The sequence below is a fragment of the Doryrhamphus excisus genome, chromosome 5, assembly GCF_030265055.1.
Source record: "Doryrhamphus excisus isolate RoL2022-K1 chromosome 5, RoL_Dexc_1.0, whole genome shotgun sequence".
In the NCBI taxonomy this organism is placed as follows: domain Eukaryota; kingdom Metazoa; phylum Chordata; class Actinopteri; order Syngnathiformes; family Syngnathidae; genus Doryrhamphus; species Doryrhamphus excisus.
This window is the reverse complement of record NC_080470.1, coordinates 4,197,241-4,215,267: the sequence shown is the minus strand read 5'-3', so window position 1 is coordinate 4,215,267 and position 18,027 is coordinate 4,197,241. Positions and strand designations below refer to the sequence as shown.

Here is an 18,027-nt window from a genome sequence, read left to right as displayed (position 1 = left end):
GGTCCATGCCCTTATTTTGTATTCACTTCCTGTGTTGCTCTGTTCTGTTTTCCATTACTTTCCATTATCTCCTGCACCTGTTTCCCATTTTCTGTTATGGCTATTTAGTTCAGGTGCACGCTCCTTTCGTGGTTGGGTCATTCTGTCACGTTCGGAGGGTGCACCTGAACTAAATAGACATAACAGAAAATGGGAAACAGGTGCGGGAGATAATGGAAAGCAACAGAAAACAGAACAGAACAACACAGGAAGTGAATACAAAATAAGGGCATGAACTAAGAGCTGTCACGATGGGGGTGAAGCCCCATTACTCAATATAACAGTCTGACTCACTGTGTCATCTCACAAAGAACACTACACTCATCACACAGCAACTTAACACTCAACAGCTAGGTAAGACATATACAGTACAAGGCAAGCACCAATACGACTTTAAAATTAGCAGCCAATGATGGGAAATACTGGTAATGGTAATGGTAATGGTTTTATTTCATTTGAACATGCATCAGATTACAATTGAATGCATCACATAATCACTTCACAGTTTCACATGTCCAAAAGGAGTAGGAAGAAGCAAAGCTTATTAAATCCTACCCCTCCATCTGGTACTTTTACAATCAGTAACTGTTACATTTGTTCACTTCCTGCTTTCCTAATAAAGTTTTTTTTTTTTTTTTACTTTTTTTTTTGTACAAGGTGTTATGACCATTTATGTTGACAAGTCCTGGGTTTTTCCATTGTATTTCACTTTATTTCTGTTGGTTTACATATTATTCCTTCCATAAGTCAATGGAAATTGGGGTCCATGGAGTAGCTGGGGCAGCTGCAGCAAGACATGCAACGGAGGGCAAATGAGGCGCTACAGAACATGTGACAATCCTCGACCGGCCAATGGTGGCAGAGCATGTGCCGGCTCGGATGCGCAGATACAGAGATGCAACACAGCCACGTGTCCTGGTGCGTTCATTCATTCAACATTCTGTGGTTTTAACAGACTCTGATAGACAACGTCATGTGAATATTGTTGTGTCATTTCCAGTTGATGGTAACTGGGGATTGTGGCAGCCGTGGGGAGAGTGCTCTGCGTCATGCGGGGGTGGCGAGAGGACACGCATGCGACTCTGTAATAACCCTTCACCTAGCAATGGTGGTCGTCAGTGCCCCGGAGACTCCTCCCAGCTTTCCAGGTGTAACATCGAAGCCTGTCCAGGTAAGGCATTTGGATATACATTACAATCTTAAGCGCAACAGTCTTAAATGTTGTATCTTTATCAGGTGGGCCCCAAATGGCACGAGGTAGCATCATCGGGAATATCAACGATATCGAGTTTGGCATTGCTATACTCAATGCCACTGTCACAGACACTAAATCTGGCAGCAAATTCATCAAAGCGTCTATTTCAAACATCCCACGATCATTAGGTCAGTCCGTGAAACAGAATATATCACGACACGGGACGCACAAATTAACATACCTCTGTCCTCTTCTTCTGTAAAGGGCCCGCAATGAGGAAGCTCATCTCCATCCTGAATCCAATCTACTGGACCACTGCACAGGAAGTAGGAGAGGCTGTCAATGGGTACACGCTAACAGGCGGCGTCTTCAGGCGAGAAACACAGGTGGAATTTGCCACAGGTATGAATACATATGAATGAGTGATTGTGATGGCGAAGAGGACTAACTGCACCTAACTGTGATGATAGGTGAGATTCTGAGGATGACCCACATCGCTCGTGGCCTAGACTCAGACGGAGCATTGTTATTGGACATTGTAGTGAACGGACATATCCTGCAGCTGCCTTCACATGTTGACATCAGCATTAAGGTACACACATGAAGCGAGTCTTTAGGGCAGGGGTCTCAAACTCAATTTACGTGGGGGCCACTGGGGCTAGGGTCTGGGCAAGGCTGGGCCGCATAAGGTTTTCCAAAAAAATAAAAAAACTCATTTATTAAAAACAGAAAAATATACATTTTTTTTCAGTACTTTGGTTCCGATTTTCTACAATAAAAGCTCTGATAAAACATTCCACTAATAATAATACAAAAAACGGCAAATAATAAAAACTTAAGAAACCACATATAGTTGGTGGGTAGACAAAGTATTTTTTTCAGATTAACATTAACAAAGCATTATTAGAGCCCTGTAGACATGACAAAACACAACTATAGTCACATTTATACTCTTTTTATTTACAACATATTGCGCAACTGCAGGGTCTTGAGACACATGCTAACTCGCAAACTAGAGAGCTAGCGACCTAAACGGTAGCCTTCAAGTTATTTCCTTTAAACTTAAATAGCCAAAAACTTACCACTTCCACACGGATAGGGAGGATAACTATTAAGAGTTATTTAACCTTTAACATGAACATTAATCATTCATTCATTCATTTTCTACCGCTTTTTCCTCACGAGGGTCGCGGGGGTGCTGGAGCCTATCCCAGCTGTCTTCGGGCGAGAGGCGAGGTACACCCTGGACTGGTCGCCGGCCAATCACAGGGCACATGTAGACAAACAACCATTCACACTATATGGACAATTTGAAGTCGCCAATTAGCCTAGCATGTTTTTAGAATGTGGGAGGAAACCGCAGTACCCAGAGAAGACCCACGCATGCACGGGGAGAACGTGCAAACTCCACACAGAGATGGCCGAGGGTGGAATTGAACCCTGGTCTCCTAGCTGTGAGGTCTGCGCGCTAACCACTAGACCACCGTGCCGCCCTGAACATTAATCAAACGTAATAATTTTTTTCTGGGTACATGATACCATACAGCATCCATATCAAACTTGCGCGGGCCGCACTAACATTAAACTTTCATATCAAGGCGGGGGCCTCAAACTAGTGTCCTGCGGGCCACATTTGGCCTGTGGGCCGCGTGTTTGAGACCCATGCTTTAGGGCGTGTCCACACGGGACGTTTTTCTGATGGAAATATGAAAAGTATTTTGTTGTTTCAATCTTTCATCCACACAGCAATGGCGTTCTTGGAGATGTGTTCCCATGTGATGTGACACTGTGTTTTTCAACCTATGTGGACAGGGTCTTCTAATTGTAGTTGTATTACATAACAGCGGAGGACTATACTTAAGCCACATATACACCTCTTCTGGCAGGACTACACAGAGGACTACATCCAAACAGGTCCAGGCCAACTCTACGCTTTGTCTACTCGTATGTTCAGCATTGACAGGGAGAGCGTTCCTTACTCTTGGAACCACACCATATCCTACGATGTGTCTAAGGGCAAGATGCCCTACCTGGTTGAGATGCTTCATGCAACAGCCATCAGCACTCAGTACCACTCCATGGAAGAGCTGCTAGAGTACAGCATCCAAGCTAGCATCAGCAAAGGTAAGAGAACTTTACCTCAGAGATATGGTGGAACCTAATCTAGTAGGTCAAGTCAAATGTAAATATCATTTATTATTTCAGGTGATCGCAGCAACCAATGTCCTCATGGCTTCACTTTGGTCTCTGCAGGGCCGTACTGTGAAGGTGCTGTTTCTGCGCTTATCACTTAAGACTTGAAGTAGTATGGAGTCTTAATATAATCATGTATTGTTTGTGCACTGCAGATGAGAATGAGTGTGCCGTCGGGAACCCTTGTTCTCATGCGTGTCACAATGCCATGGGTACCTACTACTGCTCTTGTCCCCGTGGACTCACCATCTCAGCTGATGGCAGGACGTGTCAAGGTATTATTATTTATTATTATTATTATTATTATAGCTATCTAGCTATCTAGCTAGTATCTATCTAGTATCTATCTATCTATCTAGTATCCATCCATCCATCCATCTATATATCTATCTATCTATCTATCTATCTAGAATCCATCCATCCATCCGGCTAGCATCTATCTATCTAGTATCCATCCATCCATCCATCCAGCGAGCATCTATCTATCTAGTATCCATCCATCTATCCATCCATCCAGCGAGAATCTATCTATCTAGTATCCATCCATCCATCCAGCTCGCATCTATCTATCTAGTATCCATCCATCCATCCAGCTCGCATCTATCTATCTAGTATCCATCCATCCATCCAGCGAGCATCTATCTATCTAGTATCCATCCATCCATCCATCCAGCTAGCATCTATCTATCTAGTATCCATCCATCCATCCATCCAGCTAGCATCTATCTATCTAGTATCCATCCATCTATCCATCCATCCATCCAGCTAGCATCTATCTATCTAGTATCCATCCATCTATCCATCCATCCATCCAGCTAGCATCTATCTATCTAGTATCCATCCATCCATCCATCCAGCTAGCATCTATCTATCTAGTATCCATCCATCCAGCTAGCATCTATCTTATCTAGTATCCATCCATCCATCCAGCTAGCATCTATCTATCTAGTATCCATCCATCCATCCAGCTAGCATCTATCTATCTAGTATCCATCCATCCATCCAGCTAGCGTCTATCTATCTAGTATCCATCCTTCCATCCAGCTAGCGTCTATCTATCTAGTATCCATCCATCCATCCATCCAGCTAGCATCTATCTATCTAGTATCCATCCATCCATCCAGGTAGCATCTATCTAGTATCCATCCATCCATCCAGCTAGCGTCTATTTATCTAGTATCCATCCATCCATCCGTCCAGCTAGCATCTATCTATCTAGTATCCATCCATCCATCCAGCTAGCATCTATCTATCTAGTATCCATCCATCCACCCAGCTAGCATCTATCTATCTAGTATCCATCCATCCATCCATCCATCCAGCTAGCATCTATCTATCTAGTATCCATCCATCCAGCTAGCGTCTATCTATCTAGTATCCATCCTTCCATCCAGCTAGCATCTATCTATCTAGTATCCATCCATCCATCCATCCAGCTAGCATCTATCTATCTAGTATCCATCCATCCATCCAGCTAGCATCTATCTAGTATCCATCCATCCATCCAGCTAGCATCTATCTATCTAGTATCCATCCATCCATCCAGCTAGCATCTATCTATCTAGTATCCATCCATCCATCCAGCTAGCGTCTATCTATCTAGTATCCATCCTTCCATCCAGCTAGCATCTATCTATCTTGTATCCATCCATCCATCCATCCAGCTAGCATCTATCTATCTAGTATCCATCCATCCATCCAGCTAGCATCTATCTAGTATCCATCCATCCATCCAGCTAGCATCTATCTATCTAGTATCCATCCATCCATCCAGCTAGCATCTATCTATCTAGTATCCATCCATCCATCCATCCATCCAGCTAGCATCTATCTATCTAGTATCCATCATCTATCCATCCATCCATCCATCCAGCTAGCATCTATCTATCTAGTATCCATCCATCCATCCAGCTAGCATCTATCTATCTAGTATCCATCCATCCATCCAGCTAGCATCAATCTTATCTAGTATCCATCCATCCATCCAGCTAGCATCTATCTATCTAGTATCCATCCATCCATCCAGCTAGCATCTATCTATCTAGTATCCATCCATCCATCCAGCTAGCGTCTATCTATCTAGTATCCATCCTTCCATCCAGCTAGCATCTATCTAGTATCCATCCATCCATCCAGCTAGCGTCTATTTATCTAGTATCCATCCATCCATCCGTCCAGCTAGCATCTATCTATCTAGTATCCATCCATCCATCCATCCAGCTAGCATCTATCTATCTAGTATCCATCCATCCATCCATCCATCCAGCTAGCATCTAGCTAGCTAGCTAGCATCTATCTATATAATCGTTACTGAAACATTTGTCCCCACCAGACATCGATGAGTGTTCACTGGGTACGAACGTGTGTCATGATGGACAGGACTGCGAGAACACCATCGGATCATATCGTTGTGTTATGCGCTGTGGCCGTGGATTCAGGAGAACAGCCGACGGCCTCAGTTGCACAGGTAGAAACTTTATTCTTTCGGATTGAATTGTGTCAAGTGTGGGATGTTGAAATCTTATTTTTTTTACAACTCTCATATTTCTTACTAAGATATAAACGAGTGCCGGGAGTCCAATCCATGCAATCAACACTGTTTAAATACAATTGGGAGTTATCGCTGCGCCTGTGAGCCTGGCTTTCAACTCAGGAACCGACGCTGTGTTGGTGAGTAACGTCAGTAATGAGAAGATGATTTAAAATGGAAGCACATGACCCTGAACACAGTGGGTGTGTGTGGGGGGAAAAATGTCTAATTCTAATAAAACTTCTCGTAAAATGACTGCTGATTTTTCCATTTTTAAATTTAAAATATACTCTAAAAAATCATTAGCAGGGGCCACAGAATTTGATATTCTTCCATAATTTTCTTTTTTTATTACAACATATTTTCTGCTCAAACATTACGCTTATTTTTTATTTTTATTTTTATTTTTATTTTTTATTTTTATTTTTATTTTTATTTTTATTTTTATTTTTATTTTTATTTTTATTTTTATTTTTATTTTTATTTTTATTTTTAGTTTTAGTTTTAGTTTTAGTTTTAGTTTTAGTTTTATTTTTATTTTTATTTTTATTTTAGAATGATATTAAAATGGAAGCCCTGAACACGGTGGATGTGTGTGGGGGGTGGGGAAAGTGTCTAATTCTAATAAAACTTCTCGTAAAATGAAAATTTTAAATATACTCTAAAAAAAATCATTAGCACGGCCACAGAATGTTGATATTCTTCCATAATTTTCCTTTTTTATTACAACATATTTTCTGCTCAAACATTACGCTTATTTTTTATTTTTATTTTTATTTTTATTTTTATTTTTATTTTTATTTTTATTTTTATTTTTATTTTTATTTTTATTTTTATTTTTATTTTTATTTTTATTTTTATTTTTATTTTTATTTTTTTTTATTCAGAATCATATTAAAATGGAAGCCCTGAACACGTTGGATGTATGTGTGGAGGGAAAAATGTCTAATTCCAACCATAAACATGATGGTACAGTTGCCAGAAGGCATGCCTAATAAGGACTAAATGGACAATTTCTTAAATCACACATTTCAGTTCCGTCTTTTCTCCCTTTCACCTCAGACATAAATGAGTGCAGACAGAGGGTTTGTCGATCCGACCAGCAGTGTAAAAACACCCGTGGTGGTTACAGCTGTATTGACTTATGCCCTGCTGGTATGACCAAAGGCGCCAATGGGACATGTGTAGGTCAGTATCAAGTCCTCGTTGTCTTTCAGTAAGTAGTATTCCTTGACTTCCATCCAACTCTATCCTAGATATTGACGAGTGCAGAGATGGCACCCATCAGTGCAGATATAACCAGATCTGTGAAAACACCAGAGGTAGTTACCACTGCACCTGTCCACGTGGTTTCAGATCTCAGGGAGTGGGTCGGCCTTGTGTGGGTACGTACTCCGTCGCTGTCTCTTGTACCAGTGTTTCCCATACAGTCAATTTGTTTGGGGTGCCACAAACCTATTCTTCCTTGTTCATAAACACATTATAAGGGGACTGTCTGTGAATGTAGCTTGGTGGTAGGCCTCATATAGTTTTTTTTAAGCTCAGGGGTGGGCAAATATTTGGACTCGAGGGCCGCATTGAGTTAACAAAATTGTCTGGGGGGCCAGAACATATATTTAACACACACACACTATTTTATGCTTATCATTTTCCTTGAATTATTTGTCTAATTTTATCTGTAAAAGTGTTATCCTATATCAGTTGTATGTTCTCATGTCCCTTTTTTAGGAGCACTTTAAACATCACACCACATCAAACTATGTCATTTAATTTTACAGTTTTGTTGTTTATTTTTTACTAAATCAGACATCCGACTTGCAAGTCATGTTGCCAGTTTGTATGTTAAAAGTTGAAGTTACTTAGAAAGCAACTGGCGGGCCGGATTCAAACGCTTGGTGGGCCGCATGTGGCCCCCGGGCCGTAGTTTGCCCACCCCTGTTTAAGCTTTTAAGAAATTCTGACATTACAGCATATATGGCTCTTCTCAACGAGCAGCAGGTGCCTGTGTGCTTAATTTGTTTTGTTTTTTGCTCACTTGACCACCATAACTACGACCGCAAATACATTGCAGTCCTGTGGGAAACACTGTGTTCATACACATTTTCATAAAGGCTTCATTTACAAGCATCTAGCAGTTATTAACTTGTGCAAATATGATGAGCTGACTGCATACAGTCTATGTTAGAGGTATCATACAGTATATGTACCTGTGCTGCTTTTGTGCTCCTGCAACCTCACACCTGTACGAAAACACTCTCTGCCATCTTGTTTAGACATCACCGCTTGCTTCCGTGACTGAAGTGCTGCCAACTAACCCTCACGCTCAGCATCACGGCTGTTTAGAGATGCAATGCACTTTTTATATAGGTGTTGGAAATAGGATATGGAAAGATTTATGGGAATAATGTCATATCCTAAGAATATAATGTCATTTTTGGAGTGGTTAGCACGAAGGCCTCACAGTAAGGAGACCCAAGTTCAATTCCACGTTTCCACGTTTGCATGTTGTCCCCGTGCATGCGTGGGTTTTCTCCGGGTACTCCGGGTTTCCTCCCACATTCCAAAAACATGCTAGGTTAATTGGCGACTCCAAATTGTCCAAAAAAAAAAAAAAACTGTTAATAACTGTTCATAGTTATCCTCCCTATCCGTGTGGAAGTGGTAAGTTTTGGCTATTTAAGTTTAAAGGAAATAACTTGAAGGCTGGGCGGCACGGCGGACGAGTGGTTAGCGCGCAGACCTCACAGCTAGGAGGACCAGGGTTCGATTCCACCCTCGGCCATCTCTGTGTGGAGTTTGCATGTTCTCCCCGTGCATGCGTGGATTTTCCTCCCACATTAATTGGCGACTCCAAATTGTCCATAGGTATGAATGTGAGTGTGAATGGTTGTTTGTCTATATGTGCCCTGTGATTGGCTGGCGACCAGATCAGGGTGCACCCCGCCTCTCGCTCGAAGACAGCTGGGATAGGCTCCAGCACCCCCCGCGACCCTCGTGAGGAAAAGCGGTAGAAAATGAATGAATGAATGTTATTATTATTAAAAGTAATTAATAATATAATTAATTTATATAAGTATATAATAATATAAATAATATTATTAATAATATTTAATTATATATTATTAATATACACATTCATTAATATTAGATATAATAATCAATCAGAGCATCCCTAGTTTATATAATAGAGCTGCGGTTCTTGGCCCTTTAATTTTTCAGTATAACACCCCGACCCAAACAAAGACCAGCACCTCTTTCCTTTCACATTCTGTTACTTTCCTGTTTTAATGTGTCCCACCCCTGGTGTTGCTTTAGTAACAATACACTCCTGCCTGTGATGTCATTAACATGTTACGTATGTCATCATTTTCTCCTTTGCTCCTCGTATGAGTTTAATCACCATGGTAGTGATGGGAGTGATGGGAATGATTAGGCAAATGTGTGCATAGTTTTAATACATTTCAAATGGTATGGAAATGTATTTACACTGGGGTAACTGATGTATCCCCCCCCCCAATCCTCATCTCTCTTCTCTATATTTTTCATTTCTCTCCTTGTGATCTATTCTCCTTATCCATTCCAACATGACTTATGTCCTTATCCTGCTCCTCCTTCGTTTCTCCTCTCTCTGCTCCTGGCGCTGGTCTTTCTTTGTGTTGAGGTCAGATATAAATGAATGTGACAGGCTTCTTCAGCCCTGTGCCCACCAGTGCATCAACACTCCCGGCAGCTTTAAGTGCGCCTGCCCCCCGGGGCGCCACCTACTGGGTGATGGCAAGTCCTGTGCTGGGCTTGAGCGCCTGCCAAGTTACGAGAGTTACTCATACGGCTTCCGAACATCCCAGTCCTCACCTGAGCGCAGACCCCGCCAGCGCCTCTACCACAACTTGGCCTCGCACAGCTACCACTCCTACAGGGGCCGTAGCCGCAGAGGAGCCCCCATAAACTCCTCACATCAGGGACCCCCAGCTTGTCGGGAGGGGTTTGTGTCCAGGGATGGTCGCTGCTTAGGTAACTATAGATCAGGGGTCTCAAACTCAATTTACCTGGGGGCCACTGGAGCTAGGGTCTGGGCGAGGCTGGGCCGCATCAGGTTTTCAAAAAAAACAAAAACGCATTTATTAAAAACAGAAAAATATACAAACTTTTTCAGCGCTTTGGTTCCGATTTTCTACAATAAAAGCTCTGATAAAACATTCCACTGTTCACTCATCTTTATTTTTCTGCACAAAATAAGATGAAAAATAAATAAACAAATCAAGAATAAAGAAAATAAATCAGTAATAAATAAATATAATAATAATAAAACGGCAAATAATAAAAACTTAAGAAACCACATATAGTTGGTGGGTAGACAAATTATTTTTTTCAGTTTAAAATGAACAAAGCATTATTAGAGCCCTGTAGACATGACAAAACACGACTATCGTCACATTTATACTTTTTTTATTGACAACATATTGCGCAACTGCAGGGTCTTGAGACACATGCTAACTCGCAAACTCGAGAGCTAGCGACCTAAACGGTAGCCTTCAAGTTATTTTCTTTAAACTTAAATAGCCAAAAACTTACCACTTCCACACGGATAGGGAGGATAACTATTAACAGTTATTTAACCTTTAACATGAACATTAATCAAACGTAATAATTTTTTCTGGGTACATGATACCATACAGCATCCATATCAAACTTGCGCGGGCCGCACTAACATTAAACTTTCATATCAAGGCGGGGGCCTCAAACTAGTGTCCTGCAGGCCACATTTGGCCCGCGGGCCGCGTGTTTGAGACCCCTGCTATAGATAGTAGGCAGGGTCCAGGGGAGACGCAATGCTATAATGTGGATGCTTTTATTCATGAATGAATTATTAGAGCTCTCTAGACATGATATAACACCCCTATAGTGACACTTACACTAGTATTACCCAATATAGTAGACATAACAACAGACATTGAATGTATAAATAAGACTTGTACACGTGTGTGGACAGGAAGTGACATCAGGGGTTGAGTTTTAGCTCGGTGTGGGTTAGCCTGCCAACTTATGAACTGTGAGTGTTTGTGTTTCCAGATATCAACGAGTGTGAGATGAGAGATGCCTGCCAACACGAGTGTATGAACACACCAGGGAGCCACAGGTGTCTTTGCCCAGCCGGTTACCACCTCATGACCAATGGCAAGACGTGCCAAGGTGGGGGGGCGTGCCTCATGTCTGGACCGTCACATGTCTTTTGTAGTAAAAAGACACGGCCTTGTGTATTTACAGATATTGACGAGTGTCTTGAGCAGAACATCCAGTGCGGCACCAACCGTATGTGTTTCAACATGAGAGGAAGTTACCAATGCATCGACACACCTTGTCCACCAAACTACCAGAGAGAGACCACCACAGGGTAAATGGTCACTGTATTTATTTATTACATGCACCATGGATAATTATGCAAATTAGAATCTGTCATCTCGAACCCCATTCACCCTAAACTCCAACCACAGATAGATTTCAGTGTTGTGGGAAACATTGTTTAATCGTTTGTTAACAAAGTGAAGAAACAGAGTATCAAAACACTGCAGTATTAATGTTATTTTTCCTCATAATATTATGACTTTATTCTCAGAAAATTTTTACTTTTTTCTCTTAATATTTTTAATTTATTCTTGTAAAATTAAAGCCGTTGTTTCTGTTTGTTTGGTTTTTCGTAATGTTAAAACTTCTTGTAATATTTCATTTAAAATTTTAAAATGTACTCTAAAAAAATCATTAGCAGGGCCACAGAATGTTGATATTCTTCCATAATTTTCCTTTTTTATTAAAACATATTTTCTGCTCAAACATCATGCTTTGTTTTATTTTATTTTTTATTTTTATTTTTTATTTTTATTATTTTTTTATTTATTATTTATTAAATTTTTTTATTTTTTAATTTGATCTAAATTTTAAATTTTTTTATATATATATTTTATTTTTATATTATTTTTTAAGTTATTATATCTTATTTATTTAAATAATTAATTGATTAATTAATAAATTCAAAATAAAATATAAAAATAATATAATAATCAGATATTAATAAAATATTATTATACTTAATTTTTATTTACATAATTAATTATCATTTAAATAATTAATTTAAATAATTAAAGATTAAATATATTGCTTAATTAATTAAATAATTCAAAATAAAATATAAAAATAATATAATAAATAAAAATAAAAAATATATATATTTTTTTGTGTTTAAAATTTTGTATGCTTATAGCATTTTTTGGAAACTATTTTTTGCCTGATTTTTGAGATCTTCAGGGCTCAACTGAAGGACTCCCGTGTGTGTGTTTCAGGTTTTGTCTGAAGAACTGTCCTCCAAATGACCTTGAGTGCGCTCTGAGTCCTTATGCCCTGGAGTACAAGCTCCTTTCTCTTCCCTTCGGCATCGCAGCCAACCAGGACCTCATCCGACTGGTGGCCTACACACAGGATGGAGTGATGCACCCTCGGACCACCTTCCTGGTGGTGGATGAGGACGTCACGTTACCTTTCGCCCTTCGCGACGAGAACCTCAAGGGTGTGCTGTTCACAACGCGACCTTTACGAGAGCCTCACACGTACCGCATGAAGGTGCGAGCCCTCTCCTACAGCGAGGACGGGGCCATCGAGTACCAGACCACCTTCATTGTCTACATCGCAGTCTCTGCCTACCCCTACTGAGAGCACTTTAAATGACGCCAGATGAAAGGTGACACTTTTGAGTCTACGTTTGAGAGAACAAACTGAGAAACAGACTTCATTGTGAGCCAATGAGAGCGAAAAGACAAAACAAGACATGACTATTTATTTGCTATCATTCAACTTGGTAAGGCCCCCCCACATCTTCGCTTATTCTCCACTATATAGACCAAAGTATTGGGACACCTGCACATTACACATATAGAAAGTGAAAATTTTTGTGAGGGTATTTTTGGTGTCCTGAGTGGATCAGAAAACTGCCCATTCATCTCCAAATGTACGATCCAGAGGTCCAAAATGTATTGGTTCGATTCAGTGGAAACTCTATCCACAGAGCTAGTTGAGTGGGTAAGAAACAATGTCACACATAAAAGTGACGTCAATGTTGTCTACACAGCAACGACAAGCCGGTGTTTTCAGATTTTGCCACTCTGGGACTGGAAGGCGTTTTCCAAAAATACTGTTTCAGGGCACCCAGAACACCGTGTCATGTGGACGATAAAGTACTTTGCTGTTTTGACCTGAAAATGTTTCTGTGTGGACAACCCCCAAACTTTTTCCACCGAGGGCCAAGTACAGAAAAATTAAAGGATGTGGTAGGCCACTTTGATATCATTCACTTGTCTTTATTTTATTTTATTATTAGTCACACTAAAAAAACAGTGAGGTCTTATTTCAATAATTGTTTGATATATGACCAGAGCTCGATTCCACCCCCGGCTATCTCTGTGTGGAGTTTGCATGTTCTCCCCGTGCATGCGTGGGTTTTCTCCGGGTACTCCGGTTTCCTCCCACATTCCAAAAACATGCTAGGTTAATTGGCGACTCCAAATTGCCCATAGGTATGAATGTGAGTGTGAATGGTTGTTTGTCTACATGTGCTGTGATTGAAAATGAATACCTTGTTCACATTCAATACTCCATGGTCCTATCATGTTTCATATTAAAATCAAGCTTTTGACTGCAAACGGACCGCACCGACACCCCCAAACTGAGGGCTCCAGTCAACCCATTTGATTGCCAAAGAGGCGTATCCAATGTCTTTTGTCTAGTGTAACTTATTGGCAAGCAGATTCACAAAGTCGTGATTCACAAAAGTGGAAAGTGTCAGGTGGCATCCCATCATACTATCCTAAAGAATCCAATGTGATGCCATGCTGCATCCTCCAACAGCTAAAACCAAGATGTATTTTATTTTTGACTTGTAACACAAGTGTTGTTCGCCTTGTGTATTGATGTACTGTCTTATTTTATCCCCTTCCGTTTTTTAATAAAAATGAAATGACATAACAGTAAAATTAAGTTTTACATGGTATGATAATACATAATTCAACCATACCATTTATTTCCTGTGAGAGTCAAAGTTCAGATTGCTGCCTTTGCATTATTTTCTATTGATAGGAAGTACAGTATCCAAGATGTCTGATACCGGTGGTGTACAGTCCAGGCCAGCATAGCCTTCTCTGCAGGCATAACCACCGAATCCAAGTATTTGAAGGTTTTCAATGGGTAACAACAATAACATTCCTGGACACCAATCATTCATAAGAGTAATTCTGTTACTTTTGGGGGGGAAAGTAACCAGTAACTATAATTACTTACAAAGTAATTGGTCCAACTCAGCATGTTGAGTATGAAAATGCACCCATGTTGGCAGGTCTGGATGTGAGCATAGCACCCCACTTGTACTAGGCCAAGGTCACGACAGTGAGCTGTTGAAGGGAACCACTGAACGAACGACACCTTACCAGGCAAGTGAACTTTTAAATTTATTTAAACAATTTAGCACAAAAAGCTGACACGTCTACTTCAGCTTCTTCTTGGGGCGAAGGTTGTTGGTGTGTCCACACTTCTTCTTGCGGCAGTTGACGGCACGTGGGTGAAGACGGGCATAGCACCTGAGAGAAACAGGGCGGGGCAAAGGGTCAAAACACTCAAGTCGAGTCGTTGGCTGGGCACTAGCATTTTCAATAGTCGGTACCCCACCCTCTTCGTGCTCTAATCATGCGAGTCACATCACACGCAGGAAAGGATGACGTGGCCATCTGAGACTTAGCATGTGGCGCACGCCAACCACACCACCAATATGCCTTTTCGGGCTGAACAACAATTATTTATACATTTAGTATAATTTGTTCTCTGAAATGACCATTGGTAATGTATGCTCATCAGTGGTGGTGGTCTTAATATTTTGAGAGTGGTGGGGAAAAAGTTACTTTGGGATAGCACCTATAAAAAAAAAATCACTTACTTGCGGCAGATCATCTTATCGCAGTTGTACTTCTGAGCCAGCTGTCTGAGGGAAGGCTCAATGATGCCTCCACGCAGACGGAGCACCAGATGAAGAGTGGATTCTACAAGACAGTGTTATATACACCTTATATTAATTATCACATTTTATGTAGAAATATTTTTAAAAAGCTAAAATGAAATGTGACTGTTACCTTTCTGGATGTTGTAGTCAGACAGAGTGCGTCCATCCTCCAACTGTTTGCCAGCGAAGATCAAACGCTGCTGATCAGGGGGGATTCCTACACACAAGGAATGATGCCATTGGATTAATTTATTGATTTAATACTGCAATATGCAATGCAAATTGATTATTTTTAACATGTCTCAATGCAAGTATTAACAAATCATGACCAATCAACTAAAAGGACAATGCTCTATCAACAAATCCAATTTACAGATGCTGTAAAACTACACAATTTGGTATGAAAAAGTATTAAACTGCTGAACTCATTCACTACATTTCCTGACACCTAAAATGAATCGTTTCAATTAGCATTGTACCGCTCACCTTCCTTGTCTTGGATCTTTGCCTTAACATTTTCGATGGTGTCACTGGGCTCGACCTCAAGGGTGATGGTCTTGCCGGTGAGTGTCTTCACGAAGATCTGCATGTTGGCAGGCTGCTGGGTGTCACAGATTGAAAAGCAGTACTGTTAGCGGTGGAGAAACTCCTCGACTACCTGGTCGGTGCAGCTTATATTACGGCACGGTTAGATACCCTCGCTTGTGACGTTAGAAACGTTTCTCTGCAAAAAAAATCTATGACACAGCCTAAATAGTTTTTATGACAAAGCTAGCGTGGATACACAGGAGGTTTGTAGCATAGCTTACCTAAAGCTCACGTAGTGACACGGCTAGTAGCTTGGCTAACAGATAGCTAGGCCTCGCCACATGCTGGCTGCTAGCATGGAACTTAATTCTAGCTATGTGTGTTTAAAGATAAAATTGGACGTCGGAGTGAAATAGATATTGGTGAAACCGTGCTACAACTAACCAAATGCGAATTTTACCAGAATAATGTTTGTTTTTATAACTTATGTGGGCAAAACGGTATTTCACAAAACGCGTACCCACCCTGCCGATAGCTGAGCCTCGACGAAAAGAGAGCGGAAGAAGCTCACACAAAAACACGTCACTTCCTTTCGCTGGGACACTTACAAAGTAAAATTTCTATATTTTATGGCAATAAAAATCGTATAGCTAAACAAGTTACATTAACTAAATTCACATGTTTAGACTTCCAATATTAATTTTACTAAACTAATTTTTAATTAAATATATATTTTATTACAAACTTCAATTACAAAACCGTATAAAACAGTATAAGCAGAATTACAGGAACATAAAAGTGCAATTCTACACAACAATATCGACATAAATAAAAAAAAGAAATGAATGTGCGAAGGATATTGCTTGAAAATAAGAACAAAATAACAATAAAAAACATGTCAGTTACGCTTATTTCCCCTTCATTCTTGGCTCAATGCACTTCCGGTGTTGATAATAGTTTTATATTAGCATTAAAAATAGGCAATGGCTTCAGGCTGTTCGACTGATACTAAGTTTAAGCCTTACATTCTGCACAATAATGTGAAAAACCCTTGTTTTTAAGCAAATAACTCACTTAAAAAAATGAAGTATTCACATTGATGAATTAATCATGTCACCTATAATTATAGCTGGTAACACCCTAGCATGATATCTTAGATTTACTTCCCATATGACTGACTGAGGTTCAACACCCACATGAGTCTTATTGCACCCATAAATAGAGTATTGTCATATTTATAAAACTTTGCATGTGACAGTTATCATGTAGTCAGTGCAGTGCTGCACCACCTCTGTTATTATGGGTAATGCTCAGATTACACAGTAAGTCAACACGTGCGGCACCTTTCAGAAAGCCTGCAGCTTATATTTGCTTATCTAGAAAAACAGGCCAAATATGTCTGCAATGTTTTGGTCAACGTTGATGAAACATCCTGTGGTCGCGGACTGAGTAATGTTAATTCAGCTTTTTTCATTTCTGTTAAATCCGTCATGAGTGGTGACAAAGTAGAAGTTGTACTGTACATTTTTTCATGCCTATTTGCAGTTTACTACATTATTACGGTATTATTAACATTCACGTTTCTCAAGACTTGTAAATATGCAGATATTGTTTATTTTCTATTCTTTATAGTCTAAGTCTAATAACTACTTGTCTTATAATTAAACATAATAAGTATACATCTATGGAAAGTGTGAAGGGGCATAAGGACTATGAAAGTGTAAACTTTTACCTCCTCTGGCTTGCTGTCCTACTTCAACTATGTTTATACTGTCAACCTGAAGATGAAGCTCGGTGTATGTTTTGCAAAAGGATTCTCGAGCATGACATGATCACTAAAAACAATCTGTGTTGAAGCAGAAACATAGCCATGACCCTGATATGCCGGTTAGGACTGATTAAAAACAAGTTGGCACAGAAGGAAATGTAAATAAGTCTGGAGTTCACCGACCTGGTAAAAACAGCAGAGTCCAAGTGCAGCAGCTTCAAGGCCAAAGCTTCATACCAAAACCCACTTTGATATCATTTTCAAATTACAGGTAGCATAGGCCGACTACAGAGGAAACAGTCTTTTGCCTTTAGTAGTAATAATCTAGTAATAATCATTTTTGCAAATTTGATATGATTTTTGTGAGTATACATTGACAATCTATATGCAAAAAGAGCTGAAAATCATAATGCAACTAGTGGGGTTCCAACTAAGTTGAGACAATTCCTCTCTTACAAATATCACATCTCCCAAATGAATAAGCCACTCCACTGAAGATAAACAACAGGAGTAGTGGTGTGATTCATTCGGTCAAATTAAAAATAACTAAAGAGTTGTGAATCAAGAGGTGTAGGCCAGTGCTTCACCATGTAACAAAAGTAACGACACCTAAAGTTTCACAAGCATAAACTCAGGGAATAAAAATAAAATAGTATTCTTTTATTTAGTTATATTGTACTATTTATTTTTTGAAACAATTATTTGTAATAATTAGTGTATTTTATATTGTTACATTGTTA

At 39.9% G+C, this 18,027-nt stretch overlaps 2 protein-coding genes across 4 annotated transcripts in view; one reads left to right on the top strand and one right to left on the bottom strand.

Annotated features, from left to right (window-relative positions):
- hmcn1 (hemicentin 1) overlaps positions 1-13,962 on the top strand; it is a 96,152-nt gene extending 82,190 nt beyond the window's left edge. The window contains exons 92-107 of one of the 2 annotated variants that reach the window (XM_058072226.1): positions 787-957; positions 1,040-1,210; positions 1,276-1,422; positions 1,499-1,636; positions 1,705-1,826; positions 3,121-3,358; positions 3,440-3,502; positions 3,583-3,702; positions 5,760-5,894; positions 5,984-6,097; positions 7,020-7,145; positions 7,214-7,342; positions 9,624-9,968; positions 11,028-11,147; positions 11,223-11,349; positions 12,293-13,962. In XM_058072226.1, coding sequence (XP_057928209.1) covers positions 787-957; positions 1,040-1,210; positions 1,276-1,422; positions 1,499-1,636; positions 1,705-1,826; positions 3,121-3,358; positions 3,440-3,502; positions 3,583-3,702; positions 5,760-5,894; positions 5,984-6,097; positions 7,020-7,145; positions 7,214-7,342; positions 9,624-9,968; positions 11,028-11,147; positions 11,223-11,349; positions 12,293-12,659 — 2,633 coding nt within the window. In that variant the 3' untranslated portion in view covers positions 12,660-13,962. The remainder of the gene's footprint in view (positions 1-786; positions 958-1,039; positions 1,211-1,275; positions 1,423-1,498; positions 1,637-1,704; positions 1,827-3,120; positions 3,359-3,439; positions 3,503-3,582; positions 3,703-5,759; positions 5,895-5,983; positions 6,098-7,019; positions 7,146-7,213; positions 7,343-9,623; positions 9,969-11,027; positions 11,148-11,222; positions 11,350-12,292) is intronic. The other variant, XM_058072225.1, reaches the window with a different exon arrangement.
- A 471-nt stretch (positions 13,963-14,433) lies between these two features.
- On the bottom strand, positions 14,434-16,097 carry uba52 (ubiquitin A-52 residue ribosomal protein fusion product 1). 2 transcript variants are annotated; one of them, XM_058072229.1, is made up of 5 exons: positions 16,044-16,097; positions 15,478-15,589; positions 15,122-15,208; positions 14,929-15,031; positions 14,434-14,575 (listed from the first exon to the last, which is right to left on the bottom strand). In XM_058072229.1, the coding sequence occupies exons 2-5, from the start codon at positions 15,578-15,580 to the stop codon at positions 14,482-14,484; spliced, it is 387 nt and encodes a 128-aa protein (XP_057928212.1). In that variant the 5' UTR covers positions 15,581-15,589; positions 16,044-16,097; the 3' UTR covers positions 14,434-14,481. The 2 variants fall into 2 exon arrangements, with proteins under 2 accessions (XP_057928212.1, XP_057928213.1); XM_058072230.1 differs by having other exon boundaries at positions 15,478-15,592; positions 16,044-16,085.
- Between the last annotated feature and the right edge of the window lie 1,930 nt (positions 16,098-18,027).